Source organism: Poeciliopsis prolifica, unplaced genomic scaffold (genome assembly GCF_027474105.1).
Source record: "Poeciliopsis prolifica strain line A6 unplaced genomic scaffold, Auburn_PproV2 SCAFFOLD098, whole genome shotgun sequence".
Lineage (NCBI taxonomy): Eukaryota > Metazoa > Chordata > Actinopteri > Cyprinodontiformes > Poeciliidae > Poeciliopsis > Poeciliopsis prolifica.
In genome coordinates this window covers 655772-682856 of record NW_026562473.1, presented here as the reverse complement: position 1 = coordinate 682856, position 27085 = coordinate 655772, and the positions used below count along the sequence as shown (strand labels likewise).

The following is a 27085-nucleotide window of genomic DNA, read 5'->3' as shown; positions in this document are numbered from 1 at the left end:
TGTTAAACCAGGGGGAGAACTAAAACATGCAGGGCTCAAAGTGTTTACATGAGATACCAAAAGTTCATACAAAAAGTGTTTACATGAGATACCACTTATTCAGTCAGACTTTATGTGGGCAGTATGCATGTATTTGACCATGTGCAGGTTAAAATTTTAGCTTTGAACAAATCATCAAAGTTCTATGTCATATGGTGACATTATAATGAAACAAGAACAGATCATAGAAGTATATGAAAACCCCAAATTAATATGTCATTTACTTCCATAATTCTAACCTGCACTGCAGACATTTGTAACTAGTTGCTTCCAGGCTTAAATCTGTTCTAATTCTCATCCCAGCAAAGCTTAAACTGAGCAAAAGTGTCTCAATCAGAGTCTGTCTGCTGTGTGTGTGTGGGTGTGTGTGTGCGTGCGTTCTGGAAAGGCTCCCAGCTTGAAGTGTGTGACATGGACATCAGTGCTGTGTTTCCTTTACACCGCCGATAGAAATGAGTGAACGTTCTGCAGAAGTGTGACCATGTGCTGCTGCGGGGAGTCGGGACCGCCTCTGGTCAGAGAGCGGCTCAGAGTCAAGCCGTCGGCACCGAGCACGTTCTACTGAGGGTCCGCAAACTGAGCTGCGGTGGAGTGTCAGGATGCATTGCTGCACAAAGGCTGTTTGTTCAACCTACAATGTTTTATGTGTGTGGTTAGTCTTTCATCAGCACACTCAGTATTCAATTTACATACTGTCTACTGATCCGGCACTGAATGTTTAGCTGTTTATGCTCCCTCAGCCACTTTATTCTGACACTGAGATGTGTGCGTGGACGCATGTGTGTGCGGGTGTGTGTCTTAGACAGATTGCTTCGCCCCCTCTGCCCCTTCCCCTGTGGTTGTGCAGTATTGTGTTCTGGTAATAATGATGGGTTCTGTGCTTCCTAGTCTCCCTCCCAGCAGGACAAGCACATAAAAGGGTCCTTCTCAGGGTAGCTGTGTGTGCGACGTCTCTGTGTTGTTATTTTGCCACTGCATGTGTGTGTTTGGGTGTGAATGTGTGCACATTTCAGTGCGAGTGTAAGAACATCATTTTCGGCGGTGCATGCTGATTGTGCTTCATGCTGCGCGCGCGTCCAACCCATCAAGGTTCACATTGGTACTGTGGTTTTCTTCTGCTTTCTCCTGCAGTACTTCTCGCTGTCTCTTTCTCTCTCTCTCTGTCTGTCTCTCTCTCTCTCTCCATCTATCTTTCTATTTCTCAATTTCTGCCTCCCAGATGACATTTTTTGCCACATATTGAATCTTTAGAAGAGAGCCTCCTCGTGTTTAATATTTCTAATAAAGACAGCCATATAGTAGGGAACACACCATTCCAGATGGATGAACTCTGAATTCATCCATCTGGATGAATACAATATAAAATCTTTAAATAAATTTGGAGTCATTAATGTTTGGCAAAATGTAAAATCCCAATTTGTAGAAGCCAAAAGGAGCCCTGCGCTTTGAGCCCTGACATGTGGCATGCAGCAGCTGAGCTGCACATGTGGAGTCAACAAGGTCAGAAGTCTTGGAAATGATTCTTTGGTCCTTTTTTTACACTTATTAATGTACGGAAACATTTTACTGCCAGAGATTGGAAATAAATTCAGGAGCCATGTTTAAAATTTTGCAGTTACAGGGGTTAAATGAGAAAATGTTTTCTTTAAAATAAAAAAAAATAGAATAAATAAATTGTAATGATGAGATTTATATCTCATTAAAATCAAAATATCTTCTCTTTTAAACGAGAAAGGTTGTAACAGTAAACCATCAACACGTCTTGGGATTTTTACATCATCTAAAGAAACAATGTAGGAAGAAGGAGCAAGACTAGCTTCTAACAAGTCAGAAAGTGTCAGAGGAGTGAAATTTATATCTTGTGAAAAGAAGTTTTGCATCTTGTTGAAACATAAAAATTTCTTGTAATAGCAAGAAATAAAACTTATCTTGTTTTAAGGAGAATGTTTCTCTCTTCCATCAGTTTTACAATTTGTTTTATTTTGAAAGTGTTTTGGAAAACCAAGATATGGCTCCTGAATTCATTTTCCAGGTTAACAGGTCAAATTGTTTCTATGGACAACCTTATATATAAATGCTTGTATTTCTAAGCAACTCTCCCATAAAGTGTCTGAAAATACAATTTAAACGATGCGATCATTACCTGTTAGAAAGTGGCGCAGCAAACTCTGGCATTGTGAGTTTCTGCACTTCCTGTTTATAGCTCTCGATTGTTGATCCACTTTTCTCCTCTTTTTTCTGTAATTTTTTTTTTAATTAACTCCCCTGTGACTAACTACCTTTGAAACATGAAAATAACGTTTACCTTTCTCTCTATTAAAATAGTTGTTGGAACAGCCATACAGGACACAGACTTTAGACATTTTGATGCGATTGTTGTATATCAGGCAGTAGTTTATATCACAGCATGTTAAAGTTGTTTTTTGTCATGTGTCTTGCGACTCTGTCCCACCAGGAGACAAACAATTTGCCCTCCATGGAAGAGAAATGTTTACCTTCAGACCACATTTACCTTCTCTCCCACAACATAATATGTTTTACAGGCTTCACACAGTTTGCTCCATTTAAAAAAATAAATAAATAAATTAAGGGGTTCTAACACATATTTTGTCCATTTTTATAGAAGATTCTATCCATAAAAGGTTATTTTTTTATTGTTTATAGGACAAGTTATTTTAAATTTTATATTTGGAAAAAATAGTTTTCCTCCATTTGCCATGACTTGACACATTTTATTTGTAGAGAGAAAAATTATTCAACCCACAGTTATGATGAAAAAAGTTTTCCCTAGATTTTACTTTGATGTTTGTTTTTCATGCCACATTTTGAGAGCTTTGGAAAGTGAGAAGAGGTGCAAAACCTGCTTGCAATGTTTGCTTTGAGAGTGATGATGGAGAAATTTTCTCAGCTGCCCTTTGTCTTTTTACAACTACAGAAAGTAAATGATAGAACATTATTGCATGACTTGCACAAGGACACTGAGGTGATGAGATGTGTGTGAAACAGAGGAATGGAACTGGAGTCAGATGGAAGAGAGGCTGAAGATACAGAGGTATGAAAAAATCACAATGGAGTTAAGACAGAACAGCTGCACGTGGATTACAGACAGGTGGAGGACTGAGGGGATGAAGGTGGATGATCTATGTCCATCCAAAACAACAGCCTGGAGGAGATGGTGACGAGGACGATGCTCTGTGAAGTTGAGGATGAAGATGTGTGACAGGAGGCTAGGTGAGGGACTAAAACCAAACATTTATATGATTGTGAGATCTGCAGGTGAAAGGGTGAACATGAAACTATCAGAAATGTTTGATGTTTGACTGCTGCTCCTAGGGTTAAATAGTTTTGCTGTAAGCTGGTGTTTACAACAGAGTCCTCTGCTTCTTTTTTTCAATTGAATTAGGGTGGCTGGTGTCACTTTCACAGTTAACTACAAGAAGCAATTGATGTTGACACTGCTGACCTTTGAAAGGAGGAGAATCCATCAATCACCAGCTGAGTGGCCCAGCCTTTGCATAGACTCTACTAGCAGGGGAAACCTGATAAAGCAAAAATAAAACACAACCAGGGCTGCACGGTGGCCCTGGTTGTTGGCTTGCAGCAAGAAGGTCTCTGGGTTCAAGTCCTGGCCTGGGTTCTCTCTATTTGGAGTTAGCATGTTCTCCTTGTGCATGCTGGGTTCTCTCTGGGTACTCTGGCTGCCTCCCACAGTCCAAAAACATGACTGTGAGGTTAATTAGTCTCTCAGAAAAAGAACTGTCTGTTCTTAACATTTTGGAATGAGAAAATATGCATTTTATGAACAGATTAACTCGTGTTTTAGACTACCTATTGCTGGCAGATCTATTCTGACTGAGCCACTCCAACACATTTAGAGATGCACAATATGTCTGCACCAATGTCGGTATCAGATGATATTAGTCTTTTTTTTTAACATCTCAGTTTTAGCCCCATGAATAAAAGACATACTATTTATTTCCATCTTGCTGCCATTTGTTTCTGGTCATATGGTATTTGTTTGATAGTGATGCACCAAAGAATTGTGGGAGTTTTAACAGAAGCAGATAAGCAGTGGTGATTGTTTTTTTTTTAAGTGTCAGATATCACATATGAACAACGTCTGTAAACATCAGTTGTTGACCAGAAGGATAATATTTTATATTGATATCGGCTCAAATGTTCCTGTCAGTACATCCCTGCATCCATGACCTGCATGTCTGGGTTTGTTGCTCTTCTGGAAGCTGATCTTCAACACCAGACTCAGGTTATAAGCCTCTAGCTGTCTTCCTTCCAGGATTGTCGTCTGAAGTTCAACATTGCCACATCTTACAGTGATGACAGTGTGTCCGTGGAGATGCACTGTGAGTTTTCCCCTCCATGTTGGTTAAAAAGTTCCTTTTAGGGCAGCTCAAGTTTTTCCATGTTTTCTGTGTCCACTTTATGGTAAACTGCAAACAGGACCTCTGATGTCCGTCTTCCAACAACGACTTTCTTGCTGTTATAAGACAAAGGTTAGATGTCATGTTTGTTTGTCATACAGCAGCTCACTGAATGTGAGTTTGATGGCTCTACCTTTTCAAGACCTTTTTGTTGATATTTACTGCTCCATTTTTCAATTACTATTGTAATATTTTCCTTTTTTTCTGTTTCTCAGGTGTGATACTTTCCACATCCCAGATATTCCCCTTCTCAGCTCCAGTGACCGACTGTGTTGAAGCTCACCGTGTGTGCTCCACTGACCCGCAGTGTGAGGCGCTGTACCGAGGCTTGGAGCTGTGCGCGGTCGATGCGGCAGTCGCACCGCTAGGGGAGCAAGAAGCATCTGAGTGCCTGGAGAGACAGGACGCCCTGTTGGCCAAACACCCATCACTTCTGGCCTGCAAGTGCCAGCGTGGCTTCAGGAAGGAGGAGCGGTGCCTCCGCATATACTGGAGGGTTCGCCTCCTGCCAGGTAAGACAGATCCCTGCTGGAGCTGCAGTGATTTAGTGACGCAGAATAATAATAATATTTCTAAATATAACTGTATTTGAAAGGGACAATATACAGTTCCACCAGAAATGTCACCATTTGGTCCACTGTACCAGATTGTATCATAGGCTAATTTGCATCTGTGTTCATCCTAATTTATGTACACACACATAAATTAGGATGAGTAATTTAGCTAATACATATTTGTTTCATCAATGACACCAACGTGAAAGCTTACCCAAATCAATCAATTACAAAATACTTTATTGATCCCATAGGGTAATTAAATAATCAACCAGTCTAAGAGTGTTTTAAGGACATTAAAAAAGATTCTTAAATAAATATACAGAGTGAACTGAAGAGTACTGTATAGTATAAAAGAGCAGTAGTAGAAACAAGTAGATGCAAAGACTATGCATCACTGATCCATGGAACACATGACAGCTGGATCCTATGAAAACAATATAAGTTAAGGCTTTGGTGTTTTTGTGCTCAGAATCAGTGGTTTCCGTCATTCATGTAGATGACATCTTGTCACTGCTTAATCTTTATATTCCTATGGCAGTTATCTCTCCCATAGAAACAGTCCTTAGAGGAGTATCTATAGTGAAACAAAAGTTGTTTCTGGAAGTCAACAAATTCATCAGGACAGTCTGCATCTTTTTCTGCTTCTCATGGAGTAACACTGAACGCTAATATTAGCAGGCTAATTAGCCAGACCTGGTTAATTAGACATCTTTGCTTTCAAAAGAGCATTACCTTTCTTTCAGTCACTGGCAGCTTTTAGTTCCCAGTCCAGAACTTTCCAAGGAGCCAGCTGTGCTTCTGCCTCTCAAAAGAAGTGTGAGCCGAAGCAGGAGAGGAATCTATTTCAGAACTTTCTCCGATATTTTATCTAAAGGACTCCAAGCTGTAGGAGCAGGAACACAAACAAGCAAATAGTTTATAAGCTATAAGCTTTTTGAAGCCGCCAAGGGTCCTGTGATGGACATGCGACCTGTCCAGGGTGACCCCGTCTCTCGACCAATAGGCACCAGGACCCTTCACTATCCTAGTAGGGATGAGGTTGTAGGATGGATGGATGGATGGATGGATGGATGGATGGATCCAGCTCCCCTGTCTCACCCTGGGAAGGCTGACATTCTCAAATTCTCCCCCCTGAAAGCAAACCATACCAACTTGTCTTCAGACATCGAACCGTGGTAGTGCTTGGTGTTCAGGAAAGATAAGCACATTGTCCCAACCAGCCACAGAGGATCCACCTCTTATGTACAACAGTACATAAGAGGTACCTTATGCACCTCTTAGGTACCTCTAATGTTGACAAGAACATTTGACATTCCTGTCAATTCAAACAAAAGAAAATGATTTCATCAGATAATGTGTCCTTGGATCTGTGCAGCGGCTGGTTGTGCATCACTGATCCATGGAAGACATGACAGCTGGATCCTATGAAAACAATATAAGTTAAGGCTTTGGTGTTTTTGTGCTCAGAATCAGTGGTTTCCGTCGTTCATGTAGATGACATCTTGACACTGCTTAATCTTTATATTTCCTTAAACCATTCCTATTGCAGTTAAACTCTCCCATAGAAACAGTCCTAAGAGGAGTAGCTGTAGTGAAACAAAAGTTGTTTCTGGAAGTCAACAAATTCATCGGGACATTAACTTAACCTCCAAATTTCTCCCATATCAGTCAAACTGATCCATTTCACAGTTGTGAAATGGGTCTTAAAGTTTTAAGAACTGACTGCTTGCAGCACCTCAGACATGACTGAGGAGAATGTTCAACTCTAGCAGATCAGGACTGTTTTATTGTAAAAGTGAGAGCGATGGTGCATTGAGCTATTGACCATAACCTAATAATTTGATTTGTAGGATATTAAGATGCCACTCTAGTGAAATGTGATCAGTCTAAGGAAAGCAAAGATCTTTACATTTTTGCAGTCTGTCATTCTGAACTCTGGGCAGCAAGCATCTCTGGAGATCAATGACTCTTTTAACAGGAAGAAACTTTCAACTGAAACAAGATCAATATACCCAGACTTCACAGAGTCCATCACTTTACCTCTACAAAGCAATCCCAACCCTAACCATTACAAGGGTCTTTACTTTTGAAAGTTCATAAAAAGTAGGAGGGGAAGGGAAAGTCTTTCACTGGTCTGCGTGACCTCTGAGTCTGATGTTTTGTACATTTGCAAATATATCTTAGTGGTATGAACTTCCTGACCTGTGGCTCAGTCAGAGGAATCAGTATGAGAAGCTTTCATGTTTATTTGCTTTCCTACTCACAACCTGACATGGCCTTATGTCAGTTTATTTTCCATATATTTCTCATTTTGTCTGCTAACAGTCTTCTCTTTTGACCCTAAACATCCTGAGATGGCCATACATTCCAGTGTCGTCTGATGAAAAGCCTCCGCTCAGAGCAGAGGCTCACCAGCACATCTGAAGTGCTGCTGTATTGTGTGCATTAGTAAGTGAGCTAACTCTAGCCGGCGGACTCCTCTTCCCCTGTGGCCTATTAGTCAGTGGAGCATTAGTGTAATTACACACTCTTCAGTTCCCAGTGCTGCTAGGTCGCTCCAGCATTTCATTACCATAAATATATGGCCGGGAATAGGATTTACATACATAAACATTTTACATGCCATTGGATTCTTGATTGAGTTTGTTCTTTGAATTGTGTTTAAATAATTTGCAGGACAATACAGCCTGTCCAGCGGCCCATCGAGGCTCTGCTAATGGGATTCACAATTGGAAAGAAGTTGCCAGATTATGATTAGTTAGCATTTTCCTTCTGAATTTATATATTTAATTTGTTCTACTGAATTATATAGATTTGTAATAAACAGTGAATTGACACTGGCTATTTGTGTTTTTCCTAACATTCTCTATTGAGACAATTTAGCATGTTTGTTAATTAATTTTAAGTCTTCTTACAAATGGTGTCTGTTACTGGATTAGTACAAAACATTTAGCATAAACAGTCTTCTGGAATCTGAAGATTGACTATCAGGGTGACTGTGCTTTTGTTTCCTTTCATGCCTCTTTTTTTTCTTACTGGGATCAACAAATAAATCTTAAAACTGCAGTATGTAACTTCTACAAAAAACATGTTTGTAGATAAAAGTTTGGTGGTTACAGCGTATGCAACCTCTGGTAAGCTTCAAATCGTAGCATCCTTAATGTTTGAGCTGGTACATTACCTACATCACGAGGCAAATGTTAGTGGCTGGGTAAAACCAGATCCAGTCATTCAAAAATTCAGAATCCACACCTCAAGCAACCAATGGTTTCTCCATTGCTAAGTGCACAGACCTTCTGTATGACACGAGTTTTTACCAGGCTATGCTTTTCCAAATCCAGAATGTTTTATGTCAAATGAGTTTCAAAGCTCAAAGGAATAAAACAGCAAATTTGCTGGAATATCTTCAGCCTTCCTGTTATCTGCTGAAATATACTCCTGGTCAGTTTAAATATTTGTCAGTAGAAATTGTCTTCATATGGTAGACATCTTATTTTCTCTACCTGTCAACTTGAAGATTGGCTCTCATAAAGTTATACAATTTGCTGAGACTTTTGTGTTCATTCCTTTGTACAGAATGTTCTATTACATTAAGAGGCAGAAGTGTTGATCTGGCTCTAAACCACAACAGCACTGTGTAATTCTGTTCCTCCATGTCTCTCTTTTGCATATGCTGTTTTCCTGTCATCCAGGCTGTATGCTCACTGGGAGCAAACAAGAACAACAATGTTCTAGGTTGTTTTGATGCATTCCTGACAGAAACCTTTTGAAGAGTGAGGCATTGAAGGAAAAGTACCAGTGTAGAGAATTCATTGATATAATGGATGTTTGTATGGATAGGAGTTTGAATAGTATTATGTGCTATTTTAATCAAAAAATGACCATGGTCAGTTTTTGAGTAGAAACAAAGGTTGGCCCAGTTGTTCCGGCAGAGTGACCAAGGGCAGCCCAGATTTCTGGGGCAGAACTGACCTAAATTATTACCAGGCAATTTGTGCCTGGTAATAAAACACATTCAAACACACAGCTGCCCAGAATGACCACAAATCCAACCAAGAGCAGAGAGGGAAAAACAATGTCCATCCACTGTATTTACTGCTTATCCTTACAGGTTGCCGGGGGCCGATTTCTATCGCCAGCAGTCATTGGCTGAATGGCGAGGTGCATAAGGAGGCTTGCTTTAAAGAAAGTACTGTATGAGGGAGATCCCCGAGGCCCAGCTGACAGAAGTGATGTAATGAAGATCCCAACATTTGGGGCAGTAGATGTTGATGACTAGAATGAGGCCAAGACTGAAGCAGGAAACAAAAATGTTCATGACAGTAAGGCTCTTCTACACTGACATATATGGACATCTGTCCATACATTCCTTTGCCTGTGTTAAGTCAGATGTGTCAGATGAGGCTACCAATATTGAAGAAATACTCAACACTTGTAAAGTCAGTATCTGCTCTCTGAATCTGAATGTAGTGATTTCAGTGTCACCTTCTCATGTATTCCACTTGGTCAGCATTTACTTGGTCAGTAGACATTACAATATAAAGGACTGAATGGAGCTATGGTGCAGGAGTTATATCTGTAAAGTATGTCAGGAGGGAACATTTAGAGGTGAGCAATTCATCAAAGCCAGCACAGTGGATGTCTGTTTATCTACACCAGTGATTACTCTTTGCCACCTGTACAAAATTATGATGAGGAACTCATAAAACCAAGTCAGTGAGTAGCATTTTTCACTTTGGATGTTTCTAGCTTTGGGGAGCTCTCTGCTCTGTAGGAAATGCAGACGGAGGTCTTTGTTCTCCCAATTAGCTCCAGGGAAGAACATGTTCAGCAGAGAGCTGTTGGAAAATACACAGTCCTGCTTAATTTGCAGATCTAATTAAATAAATCTCAGGGTCGTTTATTTTGGTGACAGAGCAGAATAGAGTTAAGCCAAGTACAGCTATGTCTGACATCCTATCAATGATCCGTGACAGATTACGTATTTGAGTAAATTTTAGGCTTTCTTTATATTCTGAGTTGGTTTTCCATTGGGTTCAGATCATTTTAATTAATCATAAAACTCAGAATTATTTTTAGCCTATGCCTTTGTTGAATTTTGGTGAAATTCATTATGTTCTATAGGTGTAATTTCTGGGCTTTTCTATGACAGTGGTCCATGTGAATTATAAGAACGACTCAGGCTGGGAACTTGGGGAGACTTTTCTGACTGAAGTTTCAATATTTTCTCAGATGATTTTTATTGAATATTTTGACCTCATCTGAAACGCCGTCCTGCAGTGAAGAAGAATGAGAATTTAAATGGAAAGCTCGTAATTTGCTTTTATATCTACATTCTGACCTTATCTATGGTCCTAAATAAAGATAATGGACTCAATCAACTGACTTGAGCTTCTTCTGTGGGATGGATGGATGGATGGATGGATGGATGGATGGATGGATGGATGGATGGATGGATGGATGGATGGATGGATGGATGGATGGATGGATGGATGGATGGACGGACTGACGGACGGACGGACGATGGATGGATGGATGAATGAATTAAATAATTTTTTCTTTGTTTCCAGTTGATTTAAAGTAGCAACATACTTGTTTTGGTTTGACTGTGGTTCTGTGGTTGGCAGACTAAATGTTGTTCTAATTCATAATGGGGCACTTTGGATGTGTATATGGGTGAACTGATGCTTTTTCTGTTTTACGTCAGTTTTCTCCATTAATTGTCCTTATCAGGCCAAACCATATAGTGCAATACCATATCACTGGTCAACCTATCTGCCAAATTCCTATATTTTCTTTTGTGTTGTATTTATACTTTTTATTTATATTTTATTTATATTCTTATTACTTGCTTATTTTTGCTTAATTTAAGGTTTAGTGTGTACCTTTGTATTTAATTTGTATTTTTTGTATTCTTTTGTATTTTGCGCACTGTGTGCCACTTTTCTGCTTGTAAGCTGCTGGTAACTTCAATTTCCTGAGGGAGTCTTCCCAAGAGATCAATAAAGTACAAGTCTAAGTCTAAGTCTACTTTTATTCCTTCCAACCTGCTTCTATTCTTGCTGAATTTAGATCCTCATTTTGCTAATTTTTGATTTTTCCTCCTTTTTCCACAGGAAGGGAGGAACTGGAAATATCACCTTATGATGACTCCATGATTGACTCTCGCATGGCCTCTTTAGTGTCCGGTAAGATGCCCACTTTCTATATATGGAGTGAAATATATAAAGCTTAACTAAAAGCAGTCATCAGAAACAAGTCAACACACAGCTTCAGGTATTACAGCTGGAAACTAGAGATCAGGCTGAAATCTGGGAGCAGTGATGACCTCTGACCTGAACCTTCAGAGCCACATAAAGGCAGTTACAAGGTCAGCCTTCTATCACCTGAAGAACATCCCCAGGATTTAAAGGCTAAAGTCAGTGAGATCTAGAGAAACTCCTCCATGTGTTTATTTAGTCGCATTGATTACTGCAACAGGTTCTGACTAAAACATCAATCTTCCAGCTGAAGCTGATCCAGAACGCTGCTGATGGTGTTCTGACTAAAACCAGGAATACAGAGAACATGAACCAGTTCTACTGTCCTTCACTGAGAGAATAGACTTTGAAATACTGTTGTTAGTTTATAATTAGCACCACAATACATTAAAGATCTGCTGATGATGTATCAACCTTCCAGACCCCACAGGTCTTCTGGTTCTGGTTCTGCTCTGCATCCAGAACCAGAACCAAACATGGAGAAGCAGCATTCAACTTCTATGCAGCACAAATCTGGAACAAACTTCCAGAAAACTGAAAACCAGCTGAAACACTGAGTTCCTTTAAATCTAGACTGAAAACCCAGCTGGTTAGAGTTGCTTCTGATTCATAATAAATGAAACATCGATTGATGCATTTAATGTGAATTGATGATTTTTATAATGTCATTAACAAAAATGTATTGTTTGTTTTTGGTTTTCTCAATTGTTGGACGGCCCAGTTGTTCCGGCAGAGTGACCAAGGGCAGCCCAGATTTCTGGGGAAGAGCTGACCAGGCAGCTTTTATAACTTTGTATTTTTGTGTTTTTTATGATGTATGGCACTTTGCACTGCCTTGTTGCTGAAATGTACTTCACAAACAAACTTAATTGATTGATTGCTTAGCAGTTCTCAGGTAACATCTGACAGGAATTAGTTGCACTCAGAAAAAAGATGTCTGAATTCTTTTGCACACCGCACTTTTAAGATTTTTATGTGTAAACGTTTTTGAATCATGATATAGCGAATACAACTGAAAAGCTAAGAAGTCTGTTCCTACACCATTAGAAAGAGAGCAAATAAAGAAAAACAAACAAAACTGAGAAACCATAGCAACAGATGACATGCATATATATTAATAACAACTGCAACAGTACTGTAAAGGTATACATCTAGTACAAGTTAACACAAAATTTATTTCGTGGCAACCACAGCCCAACATAATGTGTATCTGGAAACAGCTAAATCTAAACAATAATTAAGTTTATGCAGCACAATTCAATTAAGTTTAAATACAATGAGACTCATTTGGTAAATATGTATCGAAAATGTTATTCTACATCCAAAGCAAACAGGCTACAATGGAGAAGCAGGATATACAATACAGAATATCATATCATTTTTTGAATTATATTTAGTTGCTGGCTGTTGTCCCATTCTCTCCATGTTCACCCCTCTAGGTTCGTCCTTCATGCAGCTGGATGGTGAGAACCAGTGCCTGAAAGCAGCTCAGGATTGCGGCTTGTATGAGAAGTGCGGTGCTCTTCGATCAGAATATGTGTTGGCCTGCACAAAGCCAATACCCAACACCAGCCGATGCAACCAGTACAAGTGCCACCGGGCCCTCAGACGCTTCCTGGAGCGAGTACCAGAGGAATACAGCCTCGGCGTCCTATTCTGCCCCTGCACCAACACCCTGTGTGGAGAGAGGAGGAGAAAAACCATTGTACCCTCCTGCTCCTACCAGGATGCAGAGAGTCTGCAGCCTAACTGCCTCCACCAGCAGAGCTTCTGTCGCCGAGACGACCTGTGCAGGTTAGACATTCGACTAACTAAATGGTAGTTTAACATTACCAATGACAGTGAACGTACTTTTTAGGGTTTTTCTAAGAGTGTGGACAATTATTACATTTTTCTAGTTGCTGGTAAAGAGGGCAGATGTTTTTTTTTATTTGTCAGTTTTTAGGAATATGAGCTCAACACAATGTTTCCTTCAAAGATGATGGTGATATTATAAATGTCACAGATATTTTCCATTTTTTTCACTCTGGACAAACTTTAAGTGTAGTAGCTGACATCAGCTTTCAAAACAGCATCTGCCCCTGCACTGCTGCTGCCGCCTCCACCTGACATGAGAGAGAAACGGTTCTGTAAACACAGAAATGAAAGGAGACACATTAATTTGGACATAAACAAGAATCTGTCACTCTGTGGAGAAAAATGTTACTGAACTAAAAACACTTTTCTGTCTAACCCAAATTCAGGCACACCTAAAATCATTCACCTAAATTTTCTGCCCACTTTTTCCATTTGATGTCGAGCTGTTTGTGTTTTTGCCAGGTCCAGGCTTGCTGATTTCCTCAGTAACTGCCAACCATCTCATCTGACAGCCAGTGGATGTTTGAAAGACTCAACAGGCCTCTGCCTCCGAGCCTATGCTGGCCTTATAGGTACCGACAAAGAGAGCACACATCACATGTTCATGTTGTTGCTTGGCCTTAGTAGAAGATTTTCAAGCCAAAAAACCACAGAGAGAAAACCGGACACTTACTTTTCTAAAAGTCCAGGTTCAGTCTTTTAAAACTCTTCTTAGCAAGTTCTTCTTATTCTTTTGTATTTTAAAAAAGTCACATTAAGCCACTGCAATATCAACTCTTTTATTCTCAGCTGCTAATAAAGAGAATAAAATTATATTTTGATAACTCTGATTCTCACCCAGTGACAATCAGGCCCTGTATATGTATGAAGTTAGTTTTGAAAAAAAAAAAAAAAAAAAAAAACGAAAAAAAAAAAACATTCTTAGCTAATATAACGTGCGTATGTCAACAAACCACACACATATCAGTAAAAATAAAAGTCTGTGTTTAACATTTCCCATGCTCTCAAAGTAAAGTGGAGGAAGTGCCAGGCCAACGCTGTGGCTGCTCCCATCCCACTGATCATGGCTGATCATCTGCTAATGCAGTGATGACAGAAAGGCTGATTGTCTTTTCTCAGCCTTTCTGATAAAGGTTAAACTGAGAAAGAAAACTGACACGTTCACTATTGATATGAACAGTTTACAGAAATGTCGTGACATGTGCTGGCCAGCCGCTCCCCCAGTCTGCCATATTGGAAGTGTTGACATTATATGTTACAGCTTTATTCCAAATTGTATTAAGTTAATCTTGAGAGTTTAGTTTTCTTTTAAAATTATAAACACTTAAATTTATGGAAGGTTTGCTTGATTAGGATTATTTTTCCTAATAATTTATGTTTTATGTGATTATTTGCTTGCTTAGTTAATCAGCCTCAGTCCAGGAGTATTTTACCCAGCAGGATGTTTCTCTTGATGAAAGCATCACAATGAGTGAAGCAGCTGTGATGTGTACAATTGTTGCGAGACATCTGTCAGAATGCAGAAATCCACGTTGAGCTATTAGCATGTTTATTTCAACATTAACTTTCAAATATCGCAAGACTTGTCTTTATATATATTGTTACAGAACAAGTTGTGAATTGAATAAAGGCGATCTAATGCGGTAAAGTAGAGCCCGCTTCTCTCTTGGCAATGATGGGCTTCATTATAATGGAATGGTTTGATTTAGTAGCAATAAAACTTTGTCTCATGGGAATGCTGACTTGGAAAACTCAAGATTAAGTATGAAGCCAAAAAAATCAGCAAAGCTTAATTGACCCAGAATAACTGTGGCATTCTTGTTGCAACGCCAAGTGAATTTGTGCAAAAATAGCGAGAAGAAAAAACCCATCATCTCTGCAAAGAGTTGATGGGTGTGTGATAGATGGCCAGGGCAGCAAAGTAAAGAGAGGCCAGACAGAGTGTAAAGAGAGATGACAGCTGACAAACGCATGTGGATGGCCGAGTGTTGAGTGGCTTTCTGCCAGCTCTGTTGGTGATGGACGAGTTCTGGATCGGACTCAGAGCTTTCAGACCGACATAACTCTTCGCATCCTGTCAGACACTTACAGTCCCCGTTCTTTGATTGTAAGCAATCAGTATTACAGTATGTGTATCGAATCCAGCGTGTTCAGAGAAACATCCAGGGGATCCGCAGACACTGATGCTGAGCTGATATTCTGACCTGCAGGAACCATTATGACTCCCAACTACATCAGCAACAACTCTGCTGACGTGTCGCTGTGGTGCAACTGTGAAGGCAGTGGCAACCAGTGGCAGGAATGTCTGCGGCTGCAGCGGCTTTTCACCCACAACAGCTGCCTACGTGAGTCCGCTGTGTGCTGATTGATGTTGTCTGTTCATCCCAGATTTGTTAGCGAGCCCTTCAAAGGTTCATGTTCCTGTTAGATCTCACCCAAACACATCATAATACCACACTAGTATTTTACAGTTGAATTGCTGATCTCACATCAAATGTTTCCTCAGTCCAGTTTGAACTTGTTATATCTACTATTGAAGACAGCAGATATCTTCAGTAGTAAATATTGAAGGTATTATTCCATTATATTGAGAGAATTTCCTGAGTGTTTAAACAATTCTGCTAAAGAAAGATCCTTAAAATAAAGTTATTGTTGAACATTTTTAAAAGATGAGTGAAAAAAAAATATAGCCTCAATAGCATTTATTTAAAAAATGCCTGATAGTACAATCAGTCCTCCACCAGAAATATTACTACAAAAAAGTATTGGCCCCCCTCAAAGATTTATTGTAGAATTCTACCTGATTTCTATTCATTCATTCATTCATTCATTCATTCATTCATTCATTCATTCATTCATTCATTCATTCATTCATTCATTCATTCGGTCTGAATTCCAGGATTGTGCCACTCAGTGTGTGTTGGATGATCTGAAATATTCAGGTGTGACTAATATAGAAGTTGGGAGATTTAAAGAGGTACATATTTTGACACTTCTGTATTTTTTTTACATGTTTTTCCCACTAAATTAATGTAGTTAAAATAATTAATTCTACATTTTTTTAGTGTGAGATTATGCTACTGAAATAAAATAAGAATTTGTTTTAAGGCTTTTTTCACATTCTCAGCTGAGCTGCCAATACATGCCCTCTGTGTCTGTGAGGATCTGATTTTGTTAAAGGCATTTCTTAAGCTGCCCTGTGTTTCTGCTGAAACATAGCCTAAAAGGAGAAGAAAATCATTTCACATGATTAAATGCTTCTCAGTCTCCCATGACGCTCTGCGTGGTATTGCAGGCGTGTTTGAAAATAGTTCACTATAAAACCATGTTTCCTTCAATGCAGTGATTTGACTATTCAGAGCTAAGAAAACATAATTTATTTGTCTTTCCTAAGAGAAAGAGCTCAAAGGAGAGCAAATGTAAAAGTGACTCTGACACGGTGGCAGTTGAATGCGGCTGGGTGGCTGCCTCCTGCAGCCGTTCTCACAGCGTGAGCAGCACTCTGCAGCTTTATGGCAGCGGCAGGCTCCAGTGTGAGCATCTGAAAGGCTCTCACCGCCACGAGGAGCCTGTTGGCTCTGAGAGGCGAGCGGGAACACCAAGTCCTGCACCTGTCAGTCAGTCACAGCGGCTGTCAGGTGGGTTTATCGATACACACTGAGCTGTTTGTCCGAACACTAAAGCCCGGATCAATGCGTCAGGACACCTCCCATAAAACTGATTTATCAAGTTGATGCTGGCTCCAACAATAAACCTGCCAGATAGATATGTTGGTTCACACCCACTCAGATGCTATATAACAGGCTGGAAAAGCGAACACACACACACAGGCACGCGTATGCACACGCACACACACACGCCCCCCCCACACACACACACACACACACACACACACACACACACACACGCACATGGGCACTGACCTTAGCCCCAACGCAGCAAACACTCCCACTTCCCTTCTCTGACCATCTGAGCTAACGTTTAATCATGATGTTTGCTCTGATTTCATTCCAACCCTGAATCTGAAGAGCCGGGATCCGGGATCTTTGTTCCCACTAAGCTTCAGGCTCCTAAGGTTGGGGGTTTTCTTTTCCCGCATCTGCTCAGAGGTGATGTGGTGATGTGTGTGTGGACAGGGAACTCCATCAGCTGGATGGGAAGCCCCGGATTGCTGCCCTCTGACCCCACTCAGCTCCCCGCTCCCAGACCGTCTCCACTGGTCCAGAAGGACGAGCAGCAGAACAGTAACCGCCTGCCTGAGCTCAACAATGATGTGAGTATATAATCACGTTCACATTTCAAATGAGTTATGTTGGTGGGATTATAGAGTGTAGAATCCAGAATACATGGACTATAAATCCTATATAGTGGAGCTCTGGTATTTGCGGGGATTAGTGACCACAGCCACCTGAGAATGTATTTGATTTTTATTTAACCTTTATTCTACCAGGAGCACCCCGCTGAGACTCAAAGTCTCTTTTACAAGAGAATCCTGGACAAGTCTGGCACAAAGAGTTTACAAAACATTCACAACAAAAAGAGAAGACAATAACACCACCAATTGAAAGATTCTTCAGTGAAAATGTTTGCAGACAGGAGATTCCATTCCATACCATTCAATCTAAAATTGGATTCATAATAGAATTAGTTCTGCATATGAAAGTGACACAAATCTGATTATTTTTTGTGGGGGAAAAGATGAAAATGTGGCTGCAGGGAAAGAGAAAATAAATTTTGGGGGAAAAAAAAAATGGAGCTGAGTTGCTGTGTGAACATGGTCAACACTTGAAGATCAAATGATCTTCAAGTGTTGTTCAATGTTCTACATCAATGTTCTAAATCAATGTTCTACACACTATCACTTATGACCTGATGTGTGTTAAAGCAGAAACCCATCCGAAGCTTCATCTCCTCTACCTAACACTTCTGTAAAGCTCCCAGCTTATCTCAAAAATCATAAATCATTATCATTTGTTGCACATAATGTTTGTGATGTTCAGGGAGCATGTCTGAGTTACTCTCATGGCAAAATCAGGACAGACAAGCTATGAATAGTGATGGCTTTATTTATGAAACAAATAGAAATCCTTCCTCCTGTAAACTTTACAACAGTTCAACCTGCCAAGCACACAGTCTGCTGCTGGACGAAACCGGAGACTTGTGATTAACTTTACACAGGATCCCAGGATGCCATTCATTTCTTTCCCACTGATTATTTCGTGTTAGCCGAGAAACAGTCATTGTGAGATTGTCTTTGACTTTGTCTTTAAAGCCAATCAGATTCCACCAGTCTCTGTGTGATGGCTGAGTTCTGGCCCTGTGGTGTTTTCACTCCAGTCCTGTTTGCTCTCCGTCTGCCAGCCTGTTAATGTGCAAACTGTGGCGTGGGCACAGACACATGCTGAAGTGCGGCAGGAACACCTACGGTCTGAGAGCCCTGGCTCCTGGCTGCCCTTGTCCAGCTCGGATTGTCCAACCCGGTCCAATCCAATCACTGGCCTGGATCCCACTGCCTTGGCTGGACCACAATCTCCCATGGCTCCCGACTCTCCGGCTCCAGGCGTGCCGTGCTGCCAGAGATAATCTGGGCCGGCAGACAGGAGGGAATTCCAACTTTGCTCCAATCGCTCGCTCTCTCGTCTCGTCCCATCCCTGTGTGTCTCTGTCTCTCTCCCAGTGAGCAGATTAGATGAGGTGTTTGTTGGAAGGACTGCTCCATTAGTATGAATTTATTCATACCCATATGTCACCTGCCTGTTTTCCTGTCTGTTTTTCTTTCTCCCCCTGAAATCCTCTTCCTCTTCCTTCCTTCGTTCCTCCCTCAATTCCTTTATCCTACTTTCAGTCCCTGCATTTGTTCGCCGTTGTCTTTCATTTTGATTTTGTTTTCAAATTCCTAAAGCCTCCTGTGGTTATAACTGGTCCTCATCTCATCAGTCTGTCACTCAGATCCTCATTTGGTCTCTTTGAAAAGCTTTCAGTCCTTTTTATGAATGGATTTTTTTCTCTCTCAGGAATTTAAAGTTTATGCTTCAAATTAAGAGTTTAAACTTTTCTGTGCTTCAAATTCTGCATTTTCATAGTGGATACAGATAAATGTGAGAAGGTAGGGGAAGACTAGTGCTCTGTTAATTGTCTCTTTTGCAGATAAGTGTGTTTGTGTTTCCCCCTTTTGACAGGAAACAAAATATTGCAGAATTGCTTTTCTCTTAGAGTTTTTTTCCCATTCAGAAGTCCTAGAGATTACCTTTCTAAAAGGGGAAAGAAAGAGCAGGAAACTCAATAACCAATGAATAGAATGTTTGTGATGGTTTCAGAAAACAGATAGTGACAGGTGCTGTATAAAAAAACACATTCTCCTCAATGTCTACCATTAAATCAGGATAAACCTTCCCATTAGAATTACTGATCTGAGAAAAAGAATTTTGCATTTTAGAATTTAAATTTAGAGTTTTACATATATGGACACCTCCATCAGGAGATGTTTCAGAGGAGGTACAGGGGACAGGCCAGGGGACAGGCCAGGGGACGAGCCAGGGGACGAGCCAGGGGACGGGCCAGGGGACGGGCCAGGACACGGTGGAGGGAGTGTCTCTGGGTTGGCCTGGGGACGCCTCAGGCTTCTCCTGAAAGAGTTGAAGGAAATTCTGACATTTTATTTTTATTTTTAATTCTGTCAGTCAATAAGTTTTGTCAGATTAATCACACTCTGGTGCTGCGATTAATCACGATTAATCACAATTAATCACTATTAATTAGTATCCCTTATGTGGTCAGCTAGAAATATGAATATTAATTTGTGGTTCTTACATCCCCCTAAAACAAAATTAAAATGCAAACAATTGTCTGATTTTTTTCCTGTAGCAGAAAGCTGGTAATGTCGTCTCCCAGTACTGAACAGCTATCAAAGGAAACTTACTCTGTGTGCTATGAATCATGATGATGTTTCTGTTGCTACACATCCATACAAGTAGTAGCAAACTTGTTCAGGAGCCAAATGACAGATTACATTTCAGTGATTGGGTGCCCCAACCCTTTCTGATGCCACCCTGGGCAACTGCCAACATAGCCTGTATCAAAAACCACCTGCTGTCTGCATATTTAAAAAAAAAATGTTTTATTGTCTCAAACCAATCATGTCTGGAGATCCTCAGTTTTCCAGATTTTTATATTTAGGTATGTTTAAAGGTAGCCATTTTGTTTTAATTGTTAATCTAGAAATGTTGTTTCCTCTGGATCTTGTGTGATGAGGCAAAAGCCGTTTGTTTTTATCCAGCCGGCCGACCGGCGTGATTCATGCTTGAGATCATCCGAGCTCATACATGTACATGTTTACACCCGGGGTAGCGCCCAGCAACACAAGGAAGTTGAAAATATTCTACTTTTGTTGCTGTCTGTTGTCATGAAAACCTTTCACCTTTCACTGTCGTTTGTAGTTTCCCATGTGTTGAGTCCATAACATGCTGCTCTGAACTTGGTAACCCTCAGCAGGAGGGAGGCTGTAAGCTCAGAATCGGTCATTCGATTAATGAGTGCCATTTAATGTTAATGCTTTGAAATATTCAGATTAATCGTATGCATTACCATCGTTCACAGCCTTAGAGGAAACACTAAACCACGGCGTGTGTCTGTAGCCAAAACTCCCTGGCCTGTTTATGTCTTCTGTAACTGTCTGACAAGATGTTAAACAGCAAAAATAATTAAACAAATAACACAAGTCAGAGATGGAACCTGCATAAAGTCAGCCATGAGTGAAACAAAGGCAGTGTTTCACTGAAAATGACAGAGAGGTATATAATTAACAGTACCTAGCATGCGCCTTGAGCTGCTCCAGATGTTTTTGCATGTTATTGAGGATAAACAGCTGGGAATCCCCAACACTAACAACAGGCTCAATGCTGCACCGACTCATTTCCATCAAGACTGTGATCAAAAGGAACACATTTAATTCATACTGCAAACAAAACTTTCTGAAGTCGGCCAAAGGATCTTCTCTTACAAATAATCAAACGTACATCCTTCCTTTTGTGACAGAGTATAGCATGCTAACAACCGTGACCTTTCTACCCTGCAAGAGAATGTTATACAGCAATGCATGTGGGTTGGCTAAGAATAACTATTAACTATTAAGTGCCAAAGGCAACTATTTACAAAGTGCCAAAGGCAACTATTTACAAAGTTAGTAATTTAGAGAAATATTGTCAAGTTGAGGGACAAGAAATAACAGCCAAATATCTTTCAGTCTGTTATTTTATGACTACCTGCCTGATGAGGTGCAGTATTTCAGAACAATAGATGTCGTTCAGCACTCATGGAGCGTGACTCTGCACATTGGAAATAGAAAGCTTTTTTTTTTTTTTACACATACTAAATTAAAAAAAAACATACACACCTTTTCTCACTGTTTGAATTTAAATCAGACCAAACGCCTCTTATTTTAGGTTAGCATTATTACATTTATTTCTATTTGCACAATGACACAGTAATAAACAAAATGTCACAAATGTATTTTAAAGTGTTCATTTATTTATTTTTTTATTGAGAGTATGAAAACTTTTGGTTTCAACAGTTTCAATAAATGAAGGGAACATTTATTTTCGCCAAAACATCTGAAGTCAATAAAACATTTCAGTCTTTAGTCAAACTCTAACTATGCTTGTAACACTGAACTAAACTACCAAGTACACTGAACAAAAATATAAATGCCCCACGTCAAATATAAGCATTTTATGAACATTTGGGTTATGCAATATATAGACGAACTCAAACTATATTTTGAGTAATTACTGATCTTCATGTGAGCATTGACATCATCGTGGTCTGGCCATTTGTAGTGGATAGACAGTCCTTTGAACATGATAGTTGGTTACAGACAGTCTGAGGTGTGATGCATCTATGTGCAGACCAATAGTCTCATTGGCTGTGTGTGCCGCTGGTCTTGACCAATCCCAGAGATGGACGAGCCGGATGTGGTGATCTTACACTGGAGTGGTCACACGAGGATGAGGTCAATTTGCAATAGTGCCAGTCAGATGGAAACAAATTCTTAAATGTCCAATGGTCTGATTATGGACATTGAGCTGTGCAGCTACTGCTCTAGTGGACATCCCTGCATCCAATATGCCAATGGCATGCTCCAGCATACCTTGCGACATCTGAGACATTATGTCTTATGACAAAATTAGACATTTTGGAGTGGCCTTTTATTGCCCCTGTCCAAGGATTGTCCAGTTGTTGCTCATTTTGTCTGTTCACCGACCGGACATGCCCCGGTATAGTGAGTAAAAAAAAACAACTCACTGAGTAAAACTCACTGATGGCAAGTTGGATTTAAAATTATACACAAATCAAGAGAAATATTACTTTTGTATAATAAAATGTCAAGCTTTGGTACTTTCACGTTTAAAAGACAAACGTGTAAAAATCAGTCGTGCCCAACTGATCCCAGAACTATAATGTAAATCTACTGAAGCTGCTAAATGCTGCTGCAGCTCTCACTAACTGCATGCATCCCAACAGGTGGTCGAGAGTGAGGAAGACGAGGAGTTGACACAGATGGTGGAAGAGGAGGAGGCTGATGAAGGTGGCCAGTTTGATGTGATCCCTTTGTACTCGGAGAGGGCCACCATCTCCAACCTGGGCTCATCTGAAGCAGGGGGCGCTGCAGCGCCCAGCGCCAGCCCCACTAAACTAGTACTGCTGCTCCTTCTGCTCCTAACTACTGCCCACAGCTGGGGGTAGAACAATATGTAGAATATACATGTACAGACATATACACACTCGTACATGTACACACTCACATCAAATGGTTCTGCAAATAACACTGGTCTGATTGCTGAAAGAGTTCAAGAAACAGTAGGAAGAAATGAACTTTGCTTTTCTTTGTCAGAAGCATCTTCTTTGTTCTTGACTCCTGTCTTTGTTTTCGTTCTTCACTCCAAACATGACAAATGGCACTTTTGATTTATTTGGCTCTGATTGCAGCCACTGGGGGCAGAGGGTATTCCACATGCTACCTATAACCAGTGAGCATACTTCAACATGTACTTAAAATGAGGACACAGATTTGTTTGAAGTCGGACTGACAGGATCAGTCCAACTTCAAACAAGCAATGGGAAGCAGCCATCTGTGAATGGCTGCTTCCCATTAGCTTAAGTTAAACATCAGAAATCTGCTGATGCGTAAGCAAGTAGCCAAAGCAAAGTGTTCACAAAATGGCTACCACCAGCACTTTGCAATTTGCAAACTTGGCACATGTGCTTGAAAATGGGTAGAAGAGTTTTTAAAGGTTTAGTATGGAGCGATTTATTTAATTTATTTAAAATCAGCACATTGTGTAAATTTGCCCTGATATTTAAGTAATTATCATTCAGTTTTAAATTCTAGTTACAGCTAGAAAACCAGGCAGGGTGTAATCTTGTGTGGAGCTGTCTCTCCACTCCCCCAAATGCAGGAGAATATAGAAGTCTGCCTCGGGGAAATCACTTTTGAATTCCTTAAAATTATGGCTTTTAATTCCAAAATGGGAACCTCTGTATTCCAGTGAGCCGAGCAGGACGGCAGTGGGGCGAGTTAATTTACCTGTGCTTCTGTAAGCCTAGAATCAGGAAAATGAAACCCTACAGCGATGGACTTTTGGGTTTCATTAGTTATGTTTCCATCCAGTTGTCATGCAACTTTTGAGAAAACTTTCAAATTCTTATAAAAAATTAAGAAAAACCAAATAGGTATGGCCATAGAAATATTTCAGTTTCGTTTCTGGTAAGGCAGAGTAACGGTGGCCAAAGAAGACACAGCAGTTTCAGATTTTCATTTATTTATTTTTATTTTTGTATGAAAGCTGAATTGTATGGGAAGAGCTATTGATGGTGTCTGTCTAAGAAGATTTTTTTGTCCATCCCAAAATGAATGGAATAAAAAACATGTGAAAGCTCATAAAATCAAATATTGTCATATCTTTAGTGTAGAATTCATTTGTCCCACTGCATAAGTATTTTAATTAGTTCATTTTTATTAATTATTTACATTGATAAGATATGAATTTTGATGCAATAAATGACCTTTTTGTTTTGTACATACACAAGTTTCGAGTGTAGTCTATGTATTCATGTGTTTCTGCTACGCACAAGCAACACAGAGACGCTTTGCCCGGCCCAATGGGGTTTTCATTTTTGCTTCAAAAACCGATCTGATTGGACGCTGGAAAAGACTGTAGTTGTGTTAAAGTTTTGCTAAAAGAAGTTAGCCTTTCAACAAAGCTATTCAATCCTAAAATAGCCTCTCAATGCTATACATGTAGCCACAGCAGATGCTATCGCTAATGTCAGCTTCTATAGAAGCTCCATGAATGATCAGGAGTTCCTGAAATGAATAGAATAACACTTTGCTACAATCTGATCATTGGAAAATGTAAATAATAAATGAAAAAAACTATAAATATATTTGTTGCTGAGCTCACATGTTTATTTATTCTGTAATTTAGCAGCAAAAAGGGGTTTCTGACGTGAAATGCTAACTGTTTTGTCAGTATATAGTCTTCAATTAAAATGCAATTACCCTGGAATTAACTTCATTAAAAATTTGAATCCAGTCCCACCACTAGTTTAAACTCATGCAGATAAACTGGTTTATAAGAGGTCGCATGTGAAACCCCACAGCTTCGGTCAGAGCCTGTTGTTGGTCCCACTGAGTGTGAATGGGTCACCCTAAACATGACTGAGAGGGACGGGGCCACGGGGGGTTAATGCTCATGAACTCTGTTGCAGTGATATTCTGAGTTCTCTTGACTCTCCAGCCAGCATGAGTGACAAACGCTCAATGTGTGATGAGCGTAAGGCAGCAGGCTGGTGATCTGTGTGTTTGTGCGCGAGCATTCAGGCATCAAACATGCAAATGTCCTTTGTTATAATTTGACTCTAGCACTTCATCATTCCCACCCACGTCAGCACTGAAAAAAACATGCATACACACATTTGCACACACAGTCCCCCCGCCATCCCTCACACGTTCAGCCGATGCAGCTCTTTCTGGCTTTATTGCTCTATTGCTGTCCCCGTCGTCCTCCCATGTGATGCAGGACCGGGGCCCCGGCCGCTACAGGCGCCGATATGAATTAAGCCGTCATAATAAAAACAATACACAAGAAACAATATGAGCTCTAAAATAAAATGGCAGAACAAATCAAATTGATGCCCAGCAGGCAAAAAAAGAAAGAAAAAAAAAAAGAAAAAAAAAACAAAAACTTGGAATAAAAAAACTATCTATGAGAAAGAAAGATATGAAGGAGAAATTAAGAAAAAAAATAAGGCCAAGTCCCTGTGTGGTCTTTGTGTGTTTGATGTTTTACTTGTTTTTAGTTGGGAGGCTGATAATCAGTCCCTGACAACATCTCTTTATCATCTGACAGGCTCCTGTGGAGGGGGCAGGGTGGGAGGAGTGTGTGTGTGTGCGTGTGTGTGTGTGGTGGAGGGAGGTGTACATCAGGCAGTTTTAGAAACAGTGTGCTATAGTGAGAACAGAAAGGACCCTGGAGCACAAACAGCAGAGAGAATCGCAGGCTCTTGATTTTCTGTGTCATATAAATCTTTTGCTGACATAATTTTTTTCCCTCTTGTTCTTTTTCCTTATTCCTGGGGAGTGTGTGAAATTAACTTCCATCTTACTGGTGGCAGTGACAGTGGAGGCCAAGAAAGAGGAGTGAGGAAGAGGAGAGGAATAACAGGAGAGGAAGAGTGGAAGGAAATGAGAAAGACTCCAGAAACTTATAAGAGACAACAATGGAGCTAGTTATTAGGAAGAATTGAAAAGGCAAATTATGGAGAAAATTAATTAATTCACTAATTAATTCAAATTAAATCAAAAGGTACTTCATAGCTTAAGGTTGTGGAGACTAATGGAATCAGGTTATTACTCATTTAGAAATGAAAAAGACACAAAAAGGCAAGAAGAACGAGACACACAGGAGAAAACAAAAGAGAAAAACTGCAAAAGGTCAAAAAAAGGAAGTGAGGTCATATAACAGTTTCAGAAGAGAACAGATACGAATAAATAGAGAAAGCAGAGGATGACCCATGATCAGCCGGAGAGGAGGAAAAACGAACAAAACTAGAAGAAAATGTGACAGAAAATGGAGGCAGAATGAACTCCTAATGCAACAACTCAATTTATTTACTTCCTGTCTCACTTTGAGTCCACGATTTTCTCATTATCGAAGCTCAAAAAAGTTTATAATACGAACATTTTATTATAGATGTTTATCTTGTTTTTGTCATGACAACGCAGTTTTTTCAATACAAAACATAAACTATGCAAGATCCTCAATATGCTTATGGAGTCATAAGTGGAATGACAGGATAATTTCTATAATAACACAGTCAATAATTCATAACAACACAGATTATTAATATTATATATATATATATATATATATATATATATATATATATATATATATATATATATATATATATATATATATATATATATATATATATATATATATATATATATATATATATATATATATATATATATATATATATATATATATATATATTAAAAAAAAATTCCCTTCTCACCCACCGCGGGTGGTTCTTATCCTCTGAGCTCGGGTCCTCTACCAGAGGCCTGGGAGCTTGAGGGTTCTGCGCAGTATCTTGGCTGTGCCAAGGACTGCACATTTCTGAGATGTCTGATGTTGTTCCTGGATCTGTTGTAGCCACTGCTCCAGTTTGGGGGTTACTGCCCGAGGGCCCCGATGACCACAGGCACCACTGTGGTCTTCACCTTCCAGGCCCTCTCCAGTTCTTCCCTGAGGCCCTGGTATTTCTCCAGTTTCTCGTGCTCCTTTTTCCTGATGTTGCAATCACTTGGTATTGCTACATCTACCACAACGGCTTTCCTCTGATGTTTATCCACTACGACAATGTCTGG

The 27085-nt window shown here is 39.9% G+C and overlaps 1 protein-coding gene across 1 annotated transcript in view; it reads left to right on the top strand.

The window, feature by feature from the left end:
* The window catches only part of gfra3 (GDNF family receptor alpha 3), a 43097-nt gene extending 17758 nt beyond the window's left edge, over positions 1–25339 (top strand). The window contains exons 2-8 of the mRNA XM_055023286.1: positions 4694–4990; positions 11152–11223; positions 12735–13089; positions 13615–13724; positions 15363–15497; positions 17289–17425; positions 22672–25339. Coding sequence (XP_054879261.1) covers positions 4694–4990; positions 11152–11223; positions 12735–13089; positions 13615–13724; positions 15363–15497; positions 17289–17425; positions 22672–22893 — 1328 coding nt within the window. The 3' untranslated portion in view covers positions 22894–25339. The remainder of the gene's footprint in view (positions 1–4693; positions 4991–11151; positions 11224–12734; positions 13090–13614; positions 13725–15362; positions 15498–17288; positions 17426–22671) is intronic.
* Positions 25340–27085: the final 1746 nt, after the last annotated feature.